At 46.2% G+C, this 21636-nt stretch overlaps 3 protein-coding genes across 6 annotated transcripts in view; 1 reads left to right on the forward strand and 2 right to left on the reverse strand.

The window, feature by feature from the left end:
• Positions 1-6089, forward strand: part of RANBP9 (RAN binding protein 9) — a 38799-nt gene extending 32710 nt beyond the window's left edge. The window contains exons 11-14 of one of the 3 annotated variants that reach the window (XM_084218036.1): positions 1618-1739; positions 3834-3982; positions 4676-4787; positions 5142-6089. In XM_084218036.1, coding sequence (XP_084074162.1) covers positions 1618-1739; positions 3834-3982; positions 4676-4787; positions 5142-5272 — 514 coding nt within the window. In that variant the 3' untranslated portion in view covers positions 5273-6089. Of the gene's footprint in view, positions 1-1617; positions 1740-3830; positions 3983-4675; positions 4788-5141 lie in introns of all 3 variants that reach the window. The other 2 variants (XM_084218037.1, XM_084218035.1) reach the window with 2 other exon arrangements.
• NOL7 (nucleolar protein 7) lies at positions 4000-10685 on the reverse strand. 2 transcript variants are annotated; one of them, XM_084218065.1, is made up of 8 exons: positions 10474-10685; positions 9883-9943; positions 9728-9792; positions 9515-9546; positions 8495-8591; positions 7777-7898; positions 7619-7696; positions 4000-4179 (listed from the first exon to the last, which is right to left on the reverse strand). In XM_084218065.1, exons 1-8 carry the CDS (start codon positions 10653-10655, stop codon positions 4160-4162), a joined length of 657 nt encoding a protein of 218 aa, XP_084074191.1. In that variant the 5' UTR covers positions 10656-10685; the 3' UTR covers positions 4000-4159. The 2 variants fall into 2 exon arrangements, with proteins under 2 accessions (XP_084074191.1, XP_084074190.1); XM_084218064.1 differs by lacking the exon at positions 4000-4179 and adding an exon at positions 6518-6877.
• Positions 10686-10785: 100 nt separating this feature from the next.
• Positions 10786-20674, reverse strand: SIRT5 (sirtuin 5). Its single transcript, XM_084206656.1, has 9 exons — positions 20251-20674; positions 19887-20025; positions 17660-17793; positions 15937-16162; positions 14455-14542; positions 14014-14067; positions 12724-12847; positions 11339-11454; positions 10786-10974 (listed from the first exon to the last, which is right to left on the reverse strand). The coding sequence occupies exons 2-9, from the start codon at positions 19999-20001 to the stop codon at positions 10899-10901; spliced, it is 933 nt and encodes a 310-aa protein (XP_084062782.1). The 5' UTR covers positions 20002-20025; positions 20251-20674; the 3' UTR covers positions 10786-10898.
• Between the last annotated feature and the right edge of the window lie 962 nt (positions 20675-21636).

A 21636-nucleotide genomic window follows, 5' to 3' on the forward strand; every position in this document is an offset into this window, starting at 1 on the left:
TTTTTTTTCCCTCCCCAAGGACAGTTGAAACATAGTGTAAGGAGCTGACAGCTTGTGGTTACTCTGGTTGTTTTGACAGTTCAAGGTCAATAGACCTTATTCTCCTATTGGGTTAAGGCAATGCAGTGGACAAAAATTAATTACCTTTCTTATAGCTATGGTCAGTTTTGAAGTTCCATAGTGAAGGTTAATTAGCTCTTTGACACTTGGGTTTCTAATTGAAGCCACTGACACTGATTTAAGTGTGTTGCACACAGGTAATGAAAAGTTTTCCAGACACTCTGCATTTGTGACAGTATCTGGAAAGTAAACACAGTTGAGATGCAAAGGAAGTGTGGATTCCCTTTCCCTGTATACACCAGGATTGTTTGCCTACTCCAGTCACTGTCACGAGTGCACATGCATTCAGTTCAGAGAATGAAAATAAATCTGTTAACCAGGGTTAACGTGCATCTTCATGACCAGTATGGTTAAGCTCTGGGTTGCATGGATGCAGCAGAACCCAATTTGATGTGAAGTGCAACAGCACTCAGCTGCATTGTGCCAAATGGATTCCCACAACTACCACGTAGGATGTAATGATGTAGTGGTGATGACCAAAGGTATTTTAGTTGAATAGTGATAATTGGGGGTGAAAAAGTAAGAGTAACAATTTACTTTTTAACTTTCCACGATTTCTGTTTGCATCAGCAGTTGCCTCTGCCAAAACGTCTGGCAGTGTCCAGGCAACTTGGAGATTTTGCACGGAGGAAGACAGTTCTTTGGCTGTGTTCTTGCCCAGTCAGAGAGGCCTTTTGGTTTCCTTCCTCAAAGGAAGCTGAGTATCTTTGGTTGCTTAGAAGCAAGATATTAAACTTCCAAATTTAATCTATTTGGTCTTGACAGAGGTTTTAGATTGCTATTCTCCATGATGGAATAGAACAGGCCAGGATGCAACTGTCAGCAAAGCTCACTCCCCAAAGCCACGCTGGCATTTTCTAAAAACACTTCTGTGCACTGCTGTGAGCAAAGGGTTGTGAGGAGCTGAATGCTCTGCATTTGCCACTGAGTGTCTCTTCAGTGTTCTGCTTTACTCAGCATTTGCTTTGGGGTTTTCTTTTTTTGTTTTCCCTCTGTTGTTCCACAGAGTAAATAAGAGGAAAAGGCATTTTTTCAAAATAATTAGTTACCTAAATACGGTATTTTCCAAGTAGGATGTATATTGACTTAACTATATTTTTTATGTATAAATATTAACTATATTGAAAAGTGGGAGTAGTGTATTTTCTCAATGCATTTTCTTCAGCTCTTTGTACATACAATTATATAAACAAGGTAAGAACTTCTTGGTGTGTATTTAGAAAGTGTTATATTCCTTACTCCTGAATAATGGGGAACATGTTTAAATTTTCAGCATCTGAAAATAGTATCTTACTGTAAACTAATGTTGAGACAACCTTAAAACTTTCCATGGTGCTCTGGTGTCACCAGTTGCTATCAAAGAAACTGTGGTCTAGCTTGGTAATATTTGACAGCAGCTTTTCAGTAGCTAAGATGAAGAAGTAGTGTGATGAAGTTGTAAAAATAACCTAAGTACTTAAATATGAGTAAAACTTGTATTTACTACTCTCTTTTCAGCAATGATGTAGACATGGAAACAGATCACTACTCCAATGGGGTTGCTGAGACTTCATCCAATGGCTTCCTAAATGGTAGTTCTAAACATGATCACGAAATGGAAGAATGTGACACAGAAATGGGTCTGCAGTGATATTTCTTACATTTTTATTAAGTGATGGCAACAAGGTTATGTTTTTACTTGCAATGCTTCCCAACTTGAAATTTAGGGTTACTAGCTCAAATCTTAATTTTTTGATTGTTTTGTATTACTAGAAGTATTTTTTAAAACCACTGATTTAGGTGGTCCAGTATCAGTGTGAGAACAGGGGAAATGGGTAACTCATGGCTGCTGAAATTAGCATTAATTTTTAAGGAAGTACCTTTGAGAAGAAACACCCGGTTGTGTAGCACCCTGTGTTTGAGTTGGGAAATTGCTTCTCCCTCTTCCCATTCATGGTTCTCATGGCATCTTTGTGCTCCACAGTAAGCGTAGAAAATCTAAATCTTTTATAGTGAAATGCAAAGTGCTAATATTTAATGCTCAAGAGCCTTATTAGGGAAATGTAAAAAATGAAAAATTAACTTTTCTCCCATGTTTTCCACCGAAAAAGTACCAATTTATATAGTTATGAGCTAATAATTAACTTTGTTTTACTTAATTTGCTTTATACTCTGTCATGCCGCTTGATGTTGGTGACAAATGAGCATTTAAATCCCCTCTGCTTGCCCTTTGTGCAGCTGCAGAATTGGTACTCAAACAATTGATTTAAGCAGATGTCAGTTAATGTGTAGTTTAAATGAAATGTGAAACTGGAGACCTTCAGAATGCAGCAGCGCGTGCAGAGCGCTGTGAGCGCTTCCCAGTTCCGGGGCATGTGCTACTGCTGATCCTGCAGCTTTGCTGGGAAATGCAGTGGAACAGCAAATGTCATTCTGTTACAGCCCTGCAAGGAGGAATGCAAGTTGCCAGACTATTTTCCCTGCATTATGCTCTGAAACTGGATAATAGCAAGACCTTATTTCTGTGACAGAAAACCCAAAACAGGTCCTCACTCTTGCAGCCTTTTCTGCAGAGACTTGCTGTGACAGACATGCAGCAGCTGCACAGGGCACGCAGTTGTGCTTTTTGTAATGTTGTCTCCCACCTTTGAAAAGTCATGTCTTAGATGAGGCTGAGCTAGGGACAAACACCACTGCTTGAAGACTTGTGGGTGCCTCACCTACACTGTTTACCCCCCCACCCTGCCCCCAAGTTGAGTCTGATGGTTTTTCACTTTTAGAAATATTCATATATTCTCCTTAGTGCTGTGTATTGAAGGTTATGTAGGCAGGTATTTTCCTGAGGTGATACACTTACATCTAAGGAAAAAAACAAGTAGCCAGTTAAAAATCCTGTTTTGAAAGAGTAGTCAAAATATATATCACTAAATAGCAGTGTTAAAGTCAGAAAGAAGAGTGGATTTGTAACTGAAGAGTCTATGAGAATGCTAATTTTAAAACTTGATTCCATTGTTGAATAAAGGCAAGGAATGGATAAATGCCTTTGTTTGAATGCGGTGCTTTAGGTGTAAATTTTTAAAAAGCAGATTTTTCAAAGAAGCCAAGTGTTGGTTTACTATTCATAAACTGCATCAATATCTTTTAAAATCACTAGTATGAGGAATATTGTATGAAACAGTAAACAAATCAGTTGTAGCGTCCTGCTTGATTACAAAAGAAGCCTGAAATAGCCAAGTGATTAAGATAATGTGTACTGCAAGGAGTATGAACAGTCTAAATTATTGTCTTGTAGCAGAGTCCATCATGGCTGTTGAGGAAGTTCAGCATTTTTTTACACTCTAGTAGTTCCCAATTTGGTGTATCTTCAGAAATGCAATGCCAAAGAATTAAGAAAGTTAGAACTGTGTGGACTTCCATTGTTGTTTTTTAAACTCCCTTAAAATTTTAGGGTAAAATCTGGTTTGTCTTCTAGTTAGTTTAAAATTACCCCTTGCAGATAAACAGCACGTGCTGTGACAGCCTTTGCCATTAGTGAACCAGGTCTCCTAAATGTTCCTAAGGAGCAGTTCCCCAGTGTGTGGTACAGGAGCACGTGGGGTCAGGGTCTGTGGCTGACCTGCTCTCTCTGGGCAGGCAGCTGTGTTTGGGTGAAATCAGTGCAGGGGCTGTAGATCCATAGGTTGTTACCCTCGGCTCTGCCAGTGGTGATGATGACGATATCATTTCTTTAGAAGTAGATTCAAGTCAGTTAAGACGCCAGCTATGTGGTGGCAGCCAAGCAGCCATTGAAAGGATGATCCATTTTGGAAGAGAATTGCAAGCAATGAGTGAGCAGCTGAGAAGAGAATGTGGCAAAAACACAGTGAACAAGAAAATGCTCAAGGTATGTTTGATCTTCTTGTAAAGGTGAATAGCTGTGCTGCCCAGCAGGAACTTCCCACAGCGTGTTGTGCTGGAATACTGTTCTGCATTAACTTCTGCCATTTTTCACGTCTCAGAGCAGATGTTCTGGTCAGCTATGGTGTAGCACTGTCTTCTTTTTTGTCTGTGCAACACGTGCTCAGGGAAGATAATTTTTTGCTGTTACACAGTTAAACACAGAAATTGATTTAGTGCTTTCTTTTCTCTCATTTGTGACCATGTAACTTGGCCTCGTGAATCAAAGTTCTGGTTTTGTCTTTTTGATCTTTTGTCTATAATAAATGAGCCACAGGGGGATTCTTAAGAGTGCCCAAAACATGCTGTCATTAGTATGTTAATGTTTAATGTCATTAGCATGTTAATGTTTGCCTTGATTTGAGACTGCTCTGGAAAAGCAGTCTCCTGCCAAAGACTGCATGCAGTTTTCACTCTTTCTCTTACCCCATCACTTAGTAAAATAATGCTACCTTTTGCCTTGCGCTTGGGAAAAAACACTAAATGGAACAAGTCCTGTCACAATTTCTTTTTATCTTTTTGTATTGATGGATACTGACAGTCAGCTTTGTGATTCTGAATCAAAACAGTTGAACAAAGTATCCCTTCTTTTCACTAGTAGCTTGTAGCTGTATATGTAATAGAAGTTGTCTTCCCACAGGATGCATTCAGTTTGCTTGCATATTCTGATCCCTGGAGCAGCCCTGTTGGAAATCAGCTTGACCCCATACAAAGAGAACCAGTGTGCTCTGTGCTGAATAGTGCAATACTAGGTAAGTGCGGCCTGCTGGCTGTCCAGGGGACTCGGGGTGCCTCCCCCATGTCCCACACGGGTGGCCCTGCTGCTCCACCATAAGGATAGCAGTGTTAGGTACACTCTTCTGGGAAGAAAGGGATACTTTCAGAGGGTATGTAAAATAACAGGTACTAGACTGCTGTTGTAGTTCAGAGCAAAAATGGCCTGTTCAGTAATGGTGCTGTGCAAGGTCACATTGTTGCTTCTGCTTTGTGTCTTGCTCTAAGAGCAAACTCGCAAAGGAATGATTTAAGTAGTTTAGATGTCAAGGTTTCAGTGTATTGCTATGAAATTATTCAGGTATTTAACTGGCACTGTGATTCTTTTTCAGAGACTCACAATCTGCCAAAGCAACCCCCGCTTGCCCTCGCCATGGGACAGGCGTCACAGTGTCTAGGATTGATGGCCCGGTCAGGAATTGGATCCTGCGCCTTTGCCACAGTGGAAGACTACCTACACTAGCTATGCATTTTGAAGGTCTGAAAGGCGTTGTGGCATATTCAACATGGAAAGTAGACCAGCTCTGCTGACTGGAATTTGGAATTTTAATTATGTACTAAGGACAAGTCTGTCGCTTTATGTTGCTTCCTAGTTTACAGCATGATGCAAATGATTTCTAACTTAGTGTTAGGAGATTTCCATCTTTAAACCTCTTAGACAACTAAGAGTTGAAAATATCACTGGTAACGTCAGACATCCAAATTGACACGTACCAATCCTTTGAACGATTGTCCAAAACAAACCAAAAATCCTGCTACCTTGTGGTGGGACGGAAGAATAGAAAACATGGATGTATTAGCATGTGGGTGATGTAAACGTCAAGCAGGATGACTTGCCAACCTCCACCCCCATTGTTACATAGTTCAATCAGTGTAATTTGCAAAATGCAAATGGTTTGGATATATAGTGTTGATGGGAAGAAATGATATTTTTTAATGTGTACTGTAAAACTTGAATTACTCAGGAGCTGAGTGAATATGTTTGTTGCTACTTACAATCCCAACCTGTTGATCTTAGTAGTTTTTTGTTTTAACATGGTCTTTTCAACTTCGTTTCCTTGTTTAACTACAGACAGCTTCTGTTGTGTAGGCTCACCAGTTTAACTGTTGTATTATAACAGTATTACATGTCAACACAGTGTGGTTATGACCTATTTATATAAAAACCAAATATTTAGTCAATTTACAGTCTTAATTTAATCTTTGTACACCTTGCATTTTTAAAAGTGCTTAAATAGTACTATATTGCAATAAAATGTAGTGATATCATAATTAACCAGCCATTAAAAACTTACATCTACATCCACGGTAGCATGGACGTGTATGCTACATTGTCTTGCTCTAGAGCTCCATCCTAGAACAGTGCTTCTTGTGGAGACCTCTGAGGGGAGTGGCTCACCCCTTGAGCTGGGGCTGACACCTCCCCATGGAAGCTGGGCAGGTCCAGGTGAAGGGCTTTGCCTTATTCTTGCCACACAGTGAGTCTAGCTAACAGTGCAGGAAGTTTCCTCAGGCCTCCCTGCAGATGGGGAAAATCCCTTACTGCTGGAAAGAAATCATGAGGCTGGAGAGAAGTGTCCTGCTGTGGGGGCTGATTTAATGATTCTGCTGTCAGGGTACAGTCTTTCCTTAGAGACACAAGTCACTGAGGCAGCAGGAGTAACTGCCTGTTGTAAGGAATGCAGCATCCACAACAGCAGGTACAACATTGCTCATCTTTATTCTCTGCAAAGGCATTGCCTCACAGAGGCAGCTCAGCAAGCCTGCTCCTAGCACCAGCTGTTCTACAACACTGGCCTGGCTGCTCTGTAGCTTCCCCAAGAACTCCTGAAAGGGGAGAGGAGAGAACAGGGAAGTCCAGTCAGGCTGAACTCAGTGCCTTCTGCTGCCTGAAACTGAAAGCAAAGTGATGATGAAGTGGGAAAAACACCTGTGTTGTGCTGAGATCAACTGTCACTAAAAGTCCTTAGCAGCATCTTCTGAAAAAGCTGTCTTCAGACTCCATTTTTAATATGTGCTGCCAGCCAGCGTTTCTTAAACCTTGCTGCTTTTTCCTTTTTATCTTGCCCTTAAAAAAAAAAAAAAGGCTGTTAGTTACCATTTTCCTTAGCCCTCATGTGCTGGAGGAGCAGCAAGCCCTTGGCTGCTGCAGCATTGCAGAACAGAACAACCACCTCAACCACTGATAAACTTCCTAAGGTGTTTTATGTGCACCAGGTGCATTCTACTGGTCAGGAGTACCAGTTTGCACCCGCCTCCTTAGGAGGGTGGGGGGATACAGTGGTGCTTGCAGTGATGGAGGACAGGTGGAAAGCAGGCCTGGCTTGGTAAGGATCAGTAACTTTTCCCTCTGGTGTGTGTGTGTGAAACTGTCCCCATCCATTATGGAAATGAGGAGAAATGGGTGCTATTTCCCTGTGCTCACATAGAGATTCTGGGATCTTAGTATCCCTGCTTTAAGTCTGAGATACATCTGAAATGCCTTCCAACAGCTCAGAGACTGGAGGCTGAAACAACAGCTCCTGAGGTATTTATTTCACTGAGCAGCCCTGGTTCCACTACAAGAGTTGTCTCTTAACATACCAAAAATGAGTTAATTTTTTTAAAATTGTGTCTCATACACCATCCCTAGGGGTGTGCTCAAGACATCCACTGAGGCTGCAGTGCTCTGCTGCCAGTCCCTTACTCTCCTGGTGCTTGGAGTTAGAGGATCACACGCCAAGCTTAGCATGGAAACCCTGCTTTTATTCAAGTGTACTTTTAGCCACATATGCAGAAAACAGTACCCACTCTGACTTTCTATACTCACCCCAAGACTTGTCCACAAACTGAACAGCAGCTTTTTTGACAGGGGCTCTCTTGTTTGCAAGGGAGAAAAACTCATTTGCTGAAATGGAGACAAGTGTTAATAACCAAGTTCAGGGCAGACAAGGCTCCATCCAGACCCACCCAAGCAGCAGTGCTTACCTGATACCCGGTTGGTGTGTGGCCCATAGAGCTGAGCATTTAGGAAGTCTTTGGCCAGCTGCTGGTGGAGGCCTGTTGCACTGTGGTCTTTCAAGCACACAGCCACGTAGTTCCCTTTTGTCCTAGTCAAAGAGATGTAAATCCCTGAAGCATGGTTACAGGGTCCAGAACAACAGACACTGCTGTCAAGCTCTGCTACTTGAGCAGAACAGCAGCCAGTGATGGTTTCTGATACTCAGATGAGCTTTGTGGCAGTATTAAAAAAAATAAAAAGCTGGACCAATACTGTCAAGCTGTTGTCATATGCCTTTGTGTGCCCTGAGTAGTTTCCTTGGGCGTCCTGAGCTGGTCCTACCAGAAGCTAGGGCAATTACTCTCTAGGGCCATCAGTGGCAATGAAATAAAGAGGAGAGAGAAAAATAGATTGAAATGCAGGAATTTGGTGCTGAACCACCCCACAACACAATGTGTACTGCTGTCCTTATGACTGCCCAGCCATCTCATAGCAGTTAGATATATGTAATAATTATTTCTATCATATATATATGTATGCACACATATATAAGTACATTAAACCAGAAGATATTAAAGGCACTTTCAGCACATAAATACGCTTTCAGTCAGACAAAGGATGGGGGAATATGAAGTGCAGAAGAGGGTAGAGCCGTGCAATGACAGAACAGACCTTCCCACACCAGGCAAAATCATCTCCTCCTACCTGGCACCCTTGCTCCTCTTGCCTTTCTTCTTCTGCACTTCGGCTTGGCCTTGCTCCAGCTCTACAGTCTCAGCTTCAAGTTCTTCACCTAGAGTAACTTGTAAACGAAATTTCCCAAAGGTTACAAATCAAAACCGGTCAGTGAAACAGGAACAGGACTTAAAACAAGCAGCATTTTTCAGAAGCATTGACTAGAAATAACAGCTGTAAGAGGGAGGGAAAAAATATGCTGAGGGGAGCAACCCAAAGTACTAGACAGCTTTCCTCAGCATCAACAAAATGGGATTCATCACCAGACAAAAATTCAATGCAACACAACAGCTATGGGTAACCCATAAAGGGAAATCCAGCTCTGGCTTCAGTCTTGCTTCATTCTCAGCTCATCTCTTTGTTATGTCAATACAACAGATTTTTTTTAAATAAAAACAAGAAAAAGTAGTTACACCATACAGCAGCATGTGAAGTTTGGATGAGAGAACTGTTTAAATAAAAGATATTTTTTGAAGCACTTCGAAGTACAGATGAAGCAAAACCAGCAGTCATAAACACTCTAGACACTTGATTTTGTAATTCTGAGTTTGAAAAAAGTTACTTAATATCCTACAGATGCTATTACACTGTAGTTTGATATATAGAGGCAATTTAACAACTCTACCCAGGAATAGCCTTTATAACTTAAACAAAGGCTAAATATTAATCCACCTTTGATAATCCTTGCTTCTTCTGCTTTAACACCTGCCCATGATTTCCTTAAACACTTCAGGCTATTTAACTGAAATCAGTGCACAGCAAGTGACTTCTGTAAAAGGTGTAGGAATTAGATTGAATCTGACTTTGTGTTTTTCCTCAGATATTTCTTTTCCTGGGGAAAAGACAATCTGTCCAGTGTGTTCATGATTAAGACTTGGAGAAGGTCTCTTCACCAGAGCTCCTTAGTGCTCCCCCTTGGAGCTCTGGCACAGGAATGAATTCCTGAAGTACCAGATGTGCACTCCATTAGCAAAGCAAGCTGTAATGTACCTGGGTCATCTGCCGCAGCCTGCTCAGCGGGCCTGGGGAGCAAAGGGAAGGCAACAGGTTACTCTTAAATCACACTCCCTTCCTTCAGTCAAAGCCATGAAGCCCCCACTTCCAGTAAGGTCTTCCCCAGGCGAGGACCGGGGCTGCCCCACAGGTGGGAGATACGGAAAGGGGGATCCCAACAGCCACTGCCGCCTCCCCATGTCCCCTCACCGTGCAGACACATCCTGCAGTTCCTGCAGCTCTTGCAGCACGGCCTCGGGCAGCAGCCTGCGCTTCTGTGGGGGAGAGGGGAGTCAGGCAGGCACGGACACGGCCGGCACACACACCCAGGGCCCGCCCGGAGCCCGGCGCGGGTAGCGCGGTACCTTCTGCTCCGCGAACAGCTCCTGGTGCCGCCGCCGCTTCTCCTTCAGCAGCTCTCGGTGCCTGCGGGAAGGCGGGAGCCACCGTCAGCACTCCGTGGGGAGAGAGGGGGGATTACGGGAGGGGATAAAGGGGGTGAGCGAGGGCTTGGAAGGTCAAAGGAGGTGGTGAGGAGGAGCAAGTGGGGGGATAAAGGAGACGGGATAGGAAAAGTGAAAGGGGTTTAGAGGGGTGAAGGGAGGGAAGGGGTTACGGGTGGGATAACGAAGGAGAAGGGGCCGGGGAGGCGTAAGAGGGGTGGTGGGGTAAGAAGGGAGATAACGTGGGGGGGGAAAGGAGGCCACAAGGGGAAATAAGCAGAGATAAGGGAGGGAATAAGGGGAAGATAAGAGGGGGCAGGAGGCATGTACGGGGGTAAAAAGGGGTCTAAGAGCGTTAAGAGGGGTGGGGGGAATTAGAGAGGTAAGCGAGGGGTTATGGGGGCAGAAAGAGGGGTGAAAGGGGAGATGAGTGGGGCTAAGCGAAGGGGGTAAGAGGGCAGCGCTGGAGTGAGAGCCGCCGTTCGGGAGCAGGAGGCCCCGGCGTGTCCGCACCTCCGCGCCGCCTCTCCCACGATCTTCCGCTCGGCCTCGGCCGCCTCCCTCGCCACGCCGAAGGGCACCTCCTCCGGGGCCTCGTCCGCCTCATCCTCCGAGGAGGAGGCCGGGCTGGGCAGCGCGGCGGGAGCCCCGCGCTTGCCCGCGGCCGCCGCCTTCGCCTTCTGCCGACGCGCCATGGCCGCGGACCCTGCGCCGCCCGCCCCGGAACCGCTCCAGCCTTCCGGCGGGGAATGCCGAGCGCCGGGACGCCCGCCCAGCCCGCCCCGCCCCGCGGGATGCGCGCACAGACACAGCACGTCGGAGGTGGCCCGACCGCCCCGCCTTTATTGCCGTGGGGACGAGTCCCGCCGCCGCCTCCGCCCCGCCCCGCGTCCCGCCGGCCCGGGCCGCTCCCGGCATTCCGGGGGTGATCCCAGGACTCAGGAGATGATCTCTGTCTCGTGTCGCGCCAGCGCCGGCGGCAGCGTGGTCCCGCAGGGGCCCGGGAAGTGGAACCTGGAAGGAAGCAGCAGTTTAGGGCGCGGGTAGGCACCGGCGCATCCCGCTGCTTTACCTGGCGAGTCTGGCAGGGGGCCGGGAGGGACGGAGGAAAGAGGGGGGGAAGAGGAGAGAGGGCCTTAGGCCTTGTGGGGCATAGGGACAGACTTCAGCCTCACCCTTAAATAATACGGTTTGTGTCTTAAGTGAAAATTCCACCATGGAAGAAGAATCCTCTTTTCTTACTTATTAACAGAAACTTAATATTTCATAAGGCCAGAGGAAAAACTAGACCGTATTTGTCTAAACCCAGCGTTTTGGCAGGTGGACCAAAGCAGGGCAGGAAGGAGGGGACTGAAGGCTGTTGCTTGAGCAGTGTTACCTGAACCTGTTGGTGGCAGGAGTGGCTTCCATGTTGAACTCCGCGACCGGGACTCCTCTGGCCGAGACCTGCGGGGCGAACATGGCTGCAGGATACACCACGGACGAGGTCCCGACCTGCGGGCAGTGGGACAGAAGTCACAATAATAGTAGGACAGCACTCAAACAGACCAAACCAACCCAGCCCCGAGGTGAGGGCCATTCTCACAACTGCAGGTGCACTAAAGCCTAGGAGATGCCTACAGAAATTAAACAAATCAGTATATTATTAGTGTCACTGCAGATGTAGCTATTTAACTTAGCATGGCAATCAGGAATTGTTTCTCTGATGCAGCGCAAAGAAACCCTTTTGTAACTGTAGATGGAAAAAAAATCCCAGAAACAAAATGGCACACTTTGTCTTCAAGGAAAAATAAAAACCCAACAAAACGTTCCTTCTGTTACTTTAGATCATCCTGTAAATGGAAGACAACAGTCTAAGCAAGTGTTTTGGTTAGGGATCTGGAACCTACGTGGCATGTAAACCACCTTGCAAAAAAGCACTTATAATAATAACTTACTTCCTTTTCAAACTGTACAAAAAATTGTATTTTTTACTGTTTGAGAAATTAGAACAATAGAATGGTTTGGATTGGAAGAGACCTCAAAGATCATCTTGTTCCAACCCCTCTGCCATGGGCAGGGATACCTTCTACTAGCTCAGGTTACTCAGAGGCCCATCCAACCTGGCCTTGAACACTTCCAGGGATGGGGCACTCACAGCTTCTCTGGGCAACCTGTTCCAGTGCCTCACCACCCTCACAGTAAAGAATTTCTTCCTGTATGTAATCTAAAGCCACTCTCTCTCAGTTAAAAGCCATGACCCCTTGTTCCTGATGAAGAATCCCTCTCTGGCCTCCTTGCAGCCTCTTTCCGTACTGGAAGGCTGCTCTAAGGTCTCAGAAGAGCCTTCCCTTCTCCAGGCTGAACAGCCCCATTCTCTCAGCCTTTCTTCATAGGGAAGGTGCTCCAGTGCTCTTATCAAGATTGTGGCTCTCCTCTGGACTTGCTCCAACAGTTCCACGTCCTTATGCTGGGGACACCAGAACTGTCCACAGTATTCCAGGTGGGGTCTTACCAGAGCAGAGTAAAGGGGGAGTGAAATTCAACAGCCAAACAGCATTGTCTAATCTCTAACCCCTGTATACCTGTTGACTTCTGAGTAGTCTGTGTACATTTTCAAACTGAAAGGTCTTTTAATGTTTTGCACTGGACACCAGAGAGTTCCTCTGGGGCTTTTAATTCCTTCAGGGAAGCACAGATGCATCTGCTTTGCCCTGGAGTTGCCACGTCCTTAGCGTGGCCTCCCTGCCAGTTCAGAGGACAGGTAAGGAAAGCGCCACTCACGACCAAGCAGAGGTCACAAATATCCAGCTCCTTCTCCACCGCCGTGAGCACACCAGGATCCAGGGCTTCACCAAACCACACCACGTGGGGCCGCAGGAGCCCATTGCAGCCGTCCTCCTCACACCTGCTCAGACACCACAAAGGGGCAGGTCAGCAGCACTTCAGGCTGCAGAGCGGCAAAGCAGCTCATTCTCACACTGGGCAGGTCTTACCTGCCATCATCCTCTCTCCTCCTTCACAGCCCTCCCCACACCCTCCTCTACCATGTGCTGGACAGAAGGCAGCTCATTCCATGCTACAGACGTGCTGGAAGTACACGTGTTCTGTATGATCCCAAGGAAGGGAGCGCTGAACAGTTGTTCAGCACAGATACTTAGTTGTGTCTTCCCCTTACTCAGCTCCTGAAATGCATGAAAGTTAAAACTCAGCCTCCATCAGCTTTAACAAACTGGCTGACACGGTTTTAAAAGATAGAAGCATCGTCTTAGCCTCTTTTTCCTTAGGAATCAGATGAAAAATGTGGTGGCTTTTTCCATCTGCAACTAGCTAAGGCAAAGCTTCAGGCAGTGTAAAAAAGCATCGTGGCACATTCTGTGCCTGTGAAGGGACCCCACCACAGTATTCCAGAAAAACAGTAGGTGACACCTGTTAAGTAACAAAACATTTACTGCTGTAGCACTACTATCTTGCTGCAATTCTCCTACCACTTCACTTACTACAAACCTCAGGAATTTGACCACGATTTGTCTTGGTGCTCAAGTACACAAACATGCAATGCCTTTACATCATGGTAACTTCTACACACTCCTTTGTCTGATGCCTCTGTAAATTTAGACTCAATTTCCTGGGGCAGAGTTCCAGAGTTGTTGCCATCTTATTGCAGGGATCCATACTGTTATCTCCCTATCACAAAAGTTTCCTACCTTCTTGGTGTTACTTGTGGGCAGCGCTTCAGAGCACTGGCTCTTTCTTCACAAAATAGCCAACTGACTCCAATTCCCTTCTCAACCAGCCAACCTGCTCTTTTATAGCACTCTTCTTCTCATTACTTACAGCTGTGGCCTGTTAAAGTCAGGCCTGTTCCTAATCTTTGATAATTGGCCCAGCTGCAACTCCTTAGGGGTAAGATTACTTTCTACACTGTCTTTATTTTCTTATATTCTATCCCCCGACACAAAGTTCTTTGTCTCCTGTGGAATGTCCTTCCAAAACAACATGAACAGTAACATGAAGCTTTGAGATGCACAAATCATGCAGAGGTAACACCCCAACAAAGTGGTCCATACGTACTGAGGAAGGTCTTCAACTGGAATGGCAGCATCTTCTGTGTTAGGATCTGGAGCCCTGTAGTTACAAAATGGAAATACATGTCCAGCTGTACAAAAAGGTATTTCATATATTAATAAAAACTTAACATTCTCTAAAAACCTTCATATTCTCTAAAGCACACCCTCCAGTCAAAGAATCCGCAACTTCAGCCAACTTGAACACCTACTACAATCCTAAAATACCGTACATGAAGCAGGCAGGAATTTGTCCAGAATTATCTTGAAGCTGAGCAACTGTAATAAGCTGGCCAAGACTGTCAAAGGCACAACAACTATTTATGTAACTATCTAAAGGTCTGGTGAAATGTAAAGGTAAAAAAAATCCTAAAAAATCCTTGAGTATATGCCTGGCCCACCCCCCTGCTCACTTCCTTTTTTAATGGTGAAAGAAAGAATGGATTACCCCTTCCCAGCCAATGCAGGGCAGATCGGGCTCTTGTAATTCGCAGCTACGTTTCCACAGCTGGTGCACCGAGTTTTAAATAAACTACCTGGAACACACGAAGAGGAAACATCAGGGATGAAGCAATGGCTCTGAGGTACGGCTGTGCAGGCAAGTGGATGTGTTTATCCTGGGCAGCTTTTATTTACAGACCTTGAAGGCTATGCCTTGCAGGTAACTTACTACAGGAATGCAACAGCAAAGACAGTCCCACTGTGCCACCTTGTTCTGCCTCAGGACATATGATAATACACAGTCCCATAAAAATTTTGCAGGAAAATCATAATTTAAAATATCACTGAGGGAGATGATTTCTGTTTATTGCTTTTCCTCTTACATCAGAAACATTTTCTTAAAAAAAAAAATGCTGGTCAACACCATTTTGTTTGATGCAAAACTCCACCCCCAAAACTTCTGCAGCATTACTAACATGCTGTCAGATGTGCAATATAGCCAAGAGCTAAAAATTCTGTCCATTTTGTAAGGAATACAAATAACCAAAATTAAAGTGTTGCCAAGGCTTCATCATTGGGTCCACAACTGCATAACAGCCAGTGCAGGTTTCAGGTTTCTTGTGTCCAAAGCACAGAAGGTTGGCAGGAAATCCCATTTACACTGTTAGTGATACTTGAGTTAAAAAGTATCACAGTGCTGCAGGACCAGGGCGGGTCTTTGTCCTGGGAGACTTCTACCCTCTGGCAGGGCCTGAGGAGTGGAGAAATGAGTGAGGTCACCTCCAGGGATGGAGAAGGGCTTCCACACCCTCTTTCTCTCCACACCTGTACATTTCCTCAGATCCCAAACCCCTGCTGACCCCCAGGGTGCTCCACCTGCCATGTAGTCCTCTGGCACTTTGTGGGAGTAAAGAATGCCACTGACTGCAGGGAAGAGAGGGGGAGGGCCGCTGGCTGCAGGAGAGAAGGTAAGGGAATCTCAACTGTTTCCAGTCCCTTTGTCCTCCTGTAGCCAAGAAGTGCACAAGTGAGAACAGGACAGAGGGAAAGCACCAGGGATGGCAAGGCCAGGCTTACCAATACACCCTTTATTAGTGGCAGTCTGACACCACCCCTACCACACAATGGAATCCTTGAGGATTCTTTTCCCCTTTTCTAAGTGAAATCACCCAGGTGTGATAGTCACATGAATTCAAGTGGATCTGTGGAAAACTGTGCAAGCAAGAAAGGAGAACCATTTCCTGTGTCCTGTCAGAATCCATGAAAAACAAAAAGATGAGATTCTGTGATCCTAAAGGTGAGGAATAAAGAGAGGCTACGAAGTACCCAAAAAAGCTTCCCAAAGAGAATGGTGTTACTGTAAATAACTTTAGGCAAATTACTGTAATTTTAAAGACAAAAATCTTTCTGTACTTATCCTGCTTTCCTTTCTTCCCACTCCCCACCCCAGGTTTCCTAGCGTGTGGCAGACATGTGAGCCAACTCTTACCGTGGATTTCTAAGAGGTGCTTGGTGCCTGCCTTCCTGTGCAGCTCATCAATGTTCTGAGTGATGACCACAACACTCCTTCCTTGCTTGCTGAGACGCTTCTCGCACTCTGCAATGGCAATGTGGGCTGGATTGGGGTGTTTGCTCAGCATCACTTCCCGCCGGTAGTGGTAGAATTCCCACACACGGGAAGGGTTTCGCGCAAAAGCCCCTGGAGTAGCCAGCTCCTGCAAAAGATGTAACAGGTCATCCTACAACAAAAGAATCCCTTCCCCAGATAAAGCCTGCTGCACCTCTGCCATTTATATATCTCTGCATTTATACTGCCTGCATCACTAGGTCATCAAAAGCAGATTATCTATAACCAAATGCAGCTGATAAGAATATTGTTCCACAACTCTTACAAGGGTGACAAGTCAAAGTGTCAGATCAAAAGAGGAAATAACTTACAGAAATGGTGTTGTACATGGGTTTACACAACATTTCAACTATACTCTGTGCTGCCCTACCAAACTGTTAGGAGCTTAGCACAAAGCAAGATGAGATATTCCAATGCACACCCTTTTTTTGGCACCCACAACTCTCTTTTCCATGACAGCCATAAAACTCAGCATCATGTGAATGTATTTCCTTTGCTAGGAATTTCTTTTCTGCTTTAATTTAAGTGTAACATAAGCCAAATTACACCCATTGTCAAAACCAAAGTCTAATGTCTTGTATTTTGTATGCAGGTAAAATTGAAGCTGCTTTTCACAGTAACGTTAATTTTGCCTTCTCTTTCTCAAAAGTTAGGTGCAGCTCAGTCTAGCACCTCAGTGCACAATTCTGCTGACACAGAAACTGAATGCAAGTTTCTGATGCAGCAGGACCAAACATTTATACACACACATGCTTTATTTGAATTGATGATCACTGAAAGCAAAAAACTCATCTTTAGATTCAAACCAGTTTCAAAAATTCACGTCTCTGACACATTTTTAGCTTCGTCAGATCTTTCAGGAATGCTGTAATTAAATACCACAAAGAAAGGAGGTGTGATAACAGCATTTGGGGTAGCAGGTACTGTCAGCAGAATAGCTGCTGAAACACCAGCAGCACCAGCAGGATGAGACTCATAAGGCCCCCATAGAGCTCACATTGTTGGTGCCTTCAGCTGTACTCCCAGTGTCTGCTCCCACCTCCTGTCTCACCCCTGTGGCTCCCACTGCTGGCATAATCATTCCAGCGAGAGAAACAGCCTGTGGGAGAATTAAAGAACCTGCCCCAAAATAAAACAAGTCCTAAAGCATTTTTAAAGGGTCTTATGAGACACCAAGATGAAAGAAAACAACCAGTCTCTATTGTCAGTTCTTCCTTAGGTATTTTGGTTTGTTTTAAACACTAAAGAGTATAAAACAGGAAAGGCCTCACACAGCAGGAAAACAGTGAGGGTGTCAAAAGATGAGCAAACAGCTGAACTGCAGGAAAACAAGGATGGTAGAAAGACCCAGAGCTGCCTGCAAGAATGTTGTTTTTCCCAAGCAACTGATAAACTGAAGGACAGAAGCAGATCCCCAAGGGCACGTAGAAGGGCTGCAGAGGCAGCTGTAGGGAGAGCTCTGTCCCTGCTGCACTGCCATGGGAGAACTTCCACCCTCTTCCTCCAACTGTTCCTGACGCTCCATGCTCACCTGTGTAATGGACAGAGAGGCACGGCTGCGCAGGCACGGGCCACCAGTACCTACCTGGGCTTGCCACTTTCTCCAGAAGCCTCCAGCCCCTCTGAAGGTGGGGACGCCACTCTCGGCACTGACCCCGGCCCCAGTGATGATGGCAATGTGCTTGGCCTTGGCAAACACCTCTCGGAAATCAGCCATGTCTGTGCCAGGGCAGGAAAACAAGGAGCTGTTCAGGCACTCACACCCGGACCTCAGAGGCCACACTTATGCATCCAGAAATGGCTTCCATACACACCTCCCATGGCTTTAACTTCAGAACACCTACTGGCTCCTGAGCTTCTGTATGTTGGAATTTAAAGGGCAGTTCCTGGAGATCCTCAAAATATGCATCTGAGCAGGCTCAGTAGGGCAACATGTACTAAACATGATTATAATCAACACTGGAAGGGCAGAGCATTTAACTAAAAGCCCACACTGGATGCTACCCCAATAACAGCTGTTGGCACCACCACCCAGGAACAGTTTGCTTCCTAATTGTTACTTAAGATCCTGAGATGAAAAAAATACACGTTTGTTTTGTTGTTGTTTTTGTTTGGAGATTTTTTCCACAAAGTATCACCTTCAAAATTAAGGTAATTTGGGAAAATGCGCTTTCTTTTGAAGCATTTTTCCTGTTTTCTAGATTTGCAACTTATATTTTTTATATTTTATATTTTTTAATGTGTTATTCCCACAATTTTTCACTGCATAGCAGTTTGGAAAAAAGATGGAAAATCTCCTTTCCCTTTTTATGTGAGTCAAGACAAGATTAAACAGGATCAGGTTAGCTACAGACAGACAAAAAAAATATCTCCTGCAGTTTACCTCAGATATGATTTTTAAAGCAACACAGGTTAGAATCACAAAATGCCTGAGGTGGGAACACCCCTCTGGAGATTCTCTTGCTCAACCCCCTCTGCTTAAGCACGGTCAGCCAAAGCATCCTGCCCTAGACAGTGTCCTGGGGCGTGGCTTTTGATATCTCCATGGATAGAGACTCTATAACCTTCCTGCACAATCCAATCCATTGTTTGACCACCCTCACAGCTGACAAACACCATGGGGTGTTTTTATGCATTGAGAAGATGCCCTAGAGCCTTCACTGCCACAAGGGCTCATCACTGGCTTAAGGCAAACGTGGTGCCCACCAGAGCCCCAGGGACACTCCTGCCCAGTTGGTCACCCCAGCCTGTCCTAGTGCCTGGGGCTATTTATTCCCAGGGGCAGGACCCTCTGGAGTATCAACCACTCTTCCCAGCTTTGTATTATATGGAAACTTGCCAAGGATACACTCTGGTCCATTGTCCAGGTCATTATGTAGGTGTTAAACAACACTGGCTTCACTACAGGCTCCTACCATATCCCACTAGTGTGAAGGCTCCAGCTGAACTTTGAGCTGGTCGCCACAACCCTAATCCTCACATTTTGCCAGGTGGTCTTTCAAATAAAAAAACAAAACTACTCCCTCCCCACCAACACACACACAAAAACTCACCCAAAGGCAGGTAAGTTCCTGTAGGGAAGAAGAGCCACTGGAGAGGTGCCAATACCTACAGCACAGAGCCACAGGACTGGGCAGAGAACACTGCTACTCTGATGCCCTACCTGCTGCTGCAAACCAAACCTCACAAGCCCTGAATGTGTAAAGCTCAGGCCAAAAGCCCTCCCAGTCAGGTCTCTGGCAGCAGCCAAATGTTGATGCTCAAGGCAGCAGAAAAAGCAAGTTTGCCTCGGCTACCTGACATTAGGGGGTTGCTTTAGTACCCGTGTACAGTTTTCAAATTAAGACATATTCTCGAATTGAAAAACAAAACCAAAATACCCTCAAACAAGTGAAAAGAGATCAGCCTTAACTGCTAGCCTGAACAGGGCTCCTGGGGTTACCCAGCTCCTGAACTGTTAGAAATGCTCAAGGCCCAGTCTTGTACAAAGAAATGAGGAATTAGTTTTATTACTCATTAGCATTATGAAAGGGAAATGCAATTAACCAGTGCATACTTATGTGCATAAACTATAAACATTAAAAACGTGTTTATGTTGTAACCATGCTGACTACAATGGTTTTGGAACTCTACAGAATACAGACACAGAAAGGTAATTTTACTATTCTGGGGGACAAATAAAGCAACCTCACACTGTTTAAAACGTTTTTAATTAAGCCATGAATTTCACCTAGCACACAAAACCTTCTAGCACTTCAAATCCACCTTAGAAACCTGTCTGGGGTGCTAAAGCAAACGAATACACGTCTTACTTGAACTGGGACGGGCCATTTCCAAGCAAAACTTCTGTTTCTTTGAAGACGAGGCCTTAAGTCCACAATGCACTTGGGAAACCAACCTTCTAGCGGTAGATTGAAAGAGACACATCAGGATCCCTCGGAAGTGTTTCACCTGGGGAGAAATAAATCAAACATGAGCGGCCAGCCAGGGTGCGTATTTCTGCCAGCTTCCTGTGAGGGGCTCTCCCTAGAGAACCAGGTCACGGCTTCCTCCTGCACCTGCAGAACTCGGAATCACCCCCGACCCGAGACCCTGGGGCCAGGATCACCGCTTTTCTTCAGAACGGGGAGATCAGCCCCGCTCCAGAGCAGCGCTTTAGGCCGACATTCAACTTACGCGACGCTTCCGGACTGCGCAGCTAACGCGAGGCAGCTCCCAGGACCCGTCTGCCCGCCGGCATTTTAGGAAGAAGGGGGAAAAGCAAGGCACGGAGCCGCGGCGGGCTACGAGCCTACGTGCATCTGCCAGCCCGCAGAAGGGCGAAGGGGACAGCGCGGGCGGGCGGAGCCTCGACGAGGTGGAGGCGGCGACCGCCGGGCCCTCAGGCCGGGGCTCTGCCCGCCCCCTCGCCCTCGCGGCTGCCGGGCCCTCCCGCAAGCCCCGGGGCCGCAGGTTCGCGGCCCGCCCGCTGCGACTCTCCCCGGGCGGCGGCGGCGGCGGCTGAGGCCGAGCCGTGCGGTGCCGCACGTCCCGCCCCGCGCTGCGCCGCTCCGCCCTCCCGCGGGGAAGGGGCCGCGGGGTTAAGGCGGCATGGATGCGTGCATGGATGCACTGGAGGCAGCCGCGAGCCGCTTCCCGGCGTTGCGCTGTCCCTGCGCCGTGCTGGAGCGCGCACGTATCAGCTGGAATGAGACGTAAATAGGTCAGGAAAACTGGATGGCTTTCTAGCGTCATCCCGCTCTGCGGTCCACCCTCGGGCGTTCGCAGTTTACGCGTTCCTTTCCCAACAGCTTAAGTCATTACGGTCCCTTTCAGTCAGAGGTTTTGACACATTTTCCCCCCTCCCTTTGGATTCTGTAAACTACCGGCTAAGCAGGTGAAGAGGCCCCCAAAACATGTACCCAAAGAGGGCTGAAATGCAAGTTCCACCGTGCTGTTTCAAGTCCACCAGCAGCCTGTCCAGCCCCGGGCAGCTCCTGCCTCCCACTCCCGTAGGCACAGGCGAGTCACCAGAGCGAGTTCACCTGAGGGCAGGGGAGGGAACAGCCAGAGCTGCTCCCAGGGGCTGGCAGCCGACCTTTCCCTCATCACGCTGCTCCATGGCACTTGTTATTGTTTACAGAGTACCAGCACTCCGTACTCTGCCTCCAGCTGCAAACTCGAAGGAAGCCTTTGGTGGGGGAATGTTGTTGTTAATCAGTGGTGCTGACTAAACGCTTGTGCTGGTGCTTGCTGGGCTGTCACAGCTGTTCCCTGAGCGCTCCGTGTCTCCATAAAGGCAAGCGTGCTCGAAAAACAGCACATCATACACTCAGAAAACAAGGTGAAGGCCAGCGTGATCTTACTTAGCATTCTAATGACCCTGATATCAAAATCCATTAATTCTGTGCAGATTGGGAAAACAAACAGGATGGCAGGTTTGTTCAATGAGGGATTGGCTCTGCATAACGTTATTCAGTACCATGACTGGTGTTTGGATTTTTTAAATTGAGACCTTGCTACAGACTGTACACGATGCTTACTAGGCAGTTGCTAGTTAAAATTAAAAAGGAAAAAAAGCAG

The sequence above is a fragment of the Fringilla coelebs genome (assembly GCF_963513975.1).
Source record: "Fringilla coelebs genome assembly, chromosome: 1".
Classification (NCBI taxonomy): Eukaryota; Metazoa; Chordata; class Aves; order Passeriformes; family Fringillidae; genus Fringilla; species Fringilla coelebs.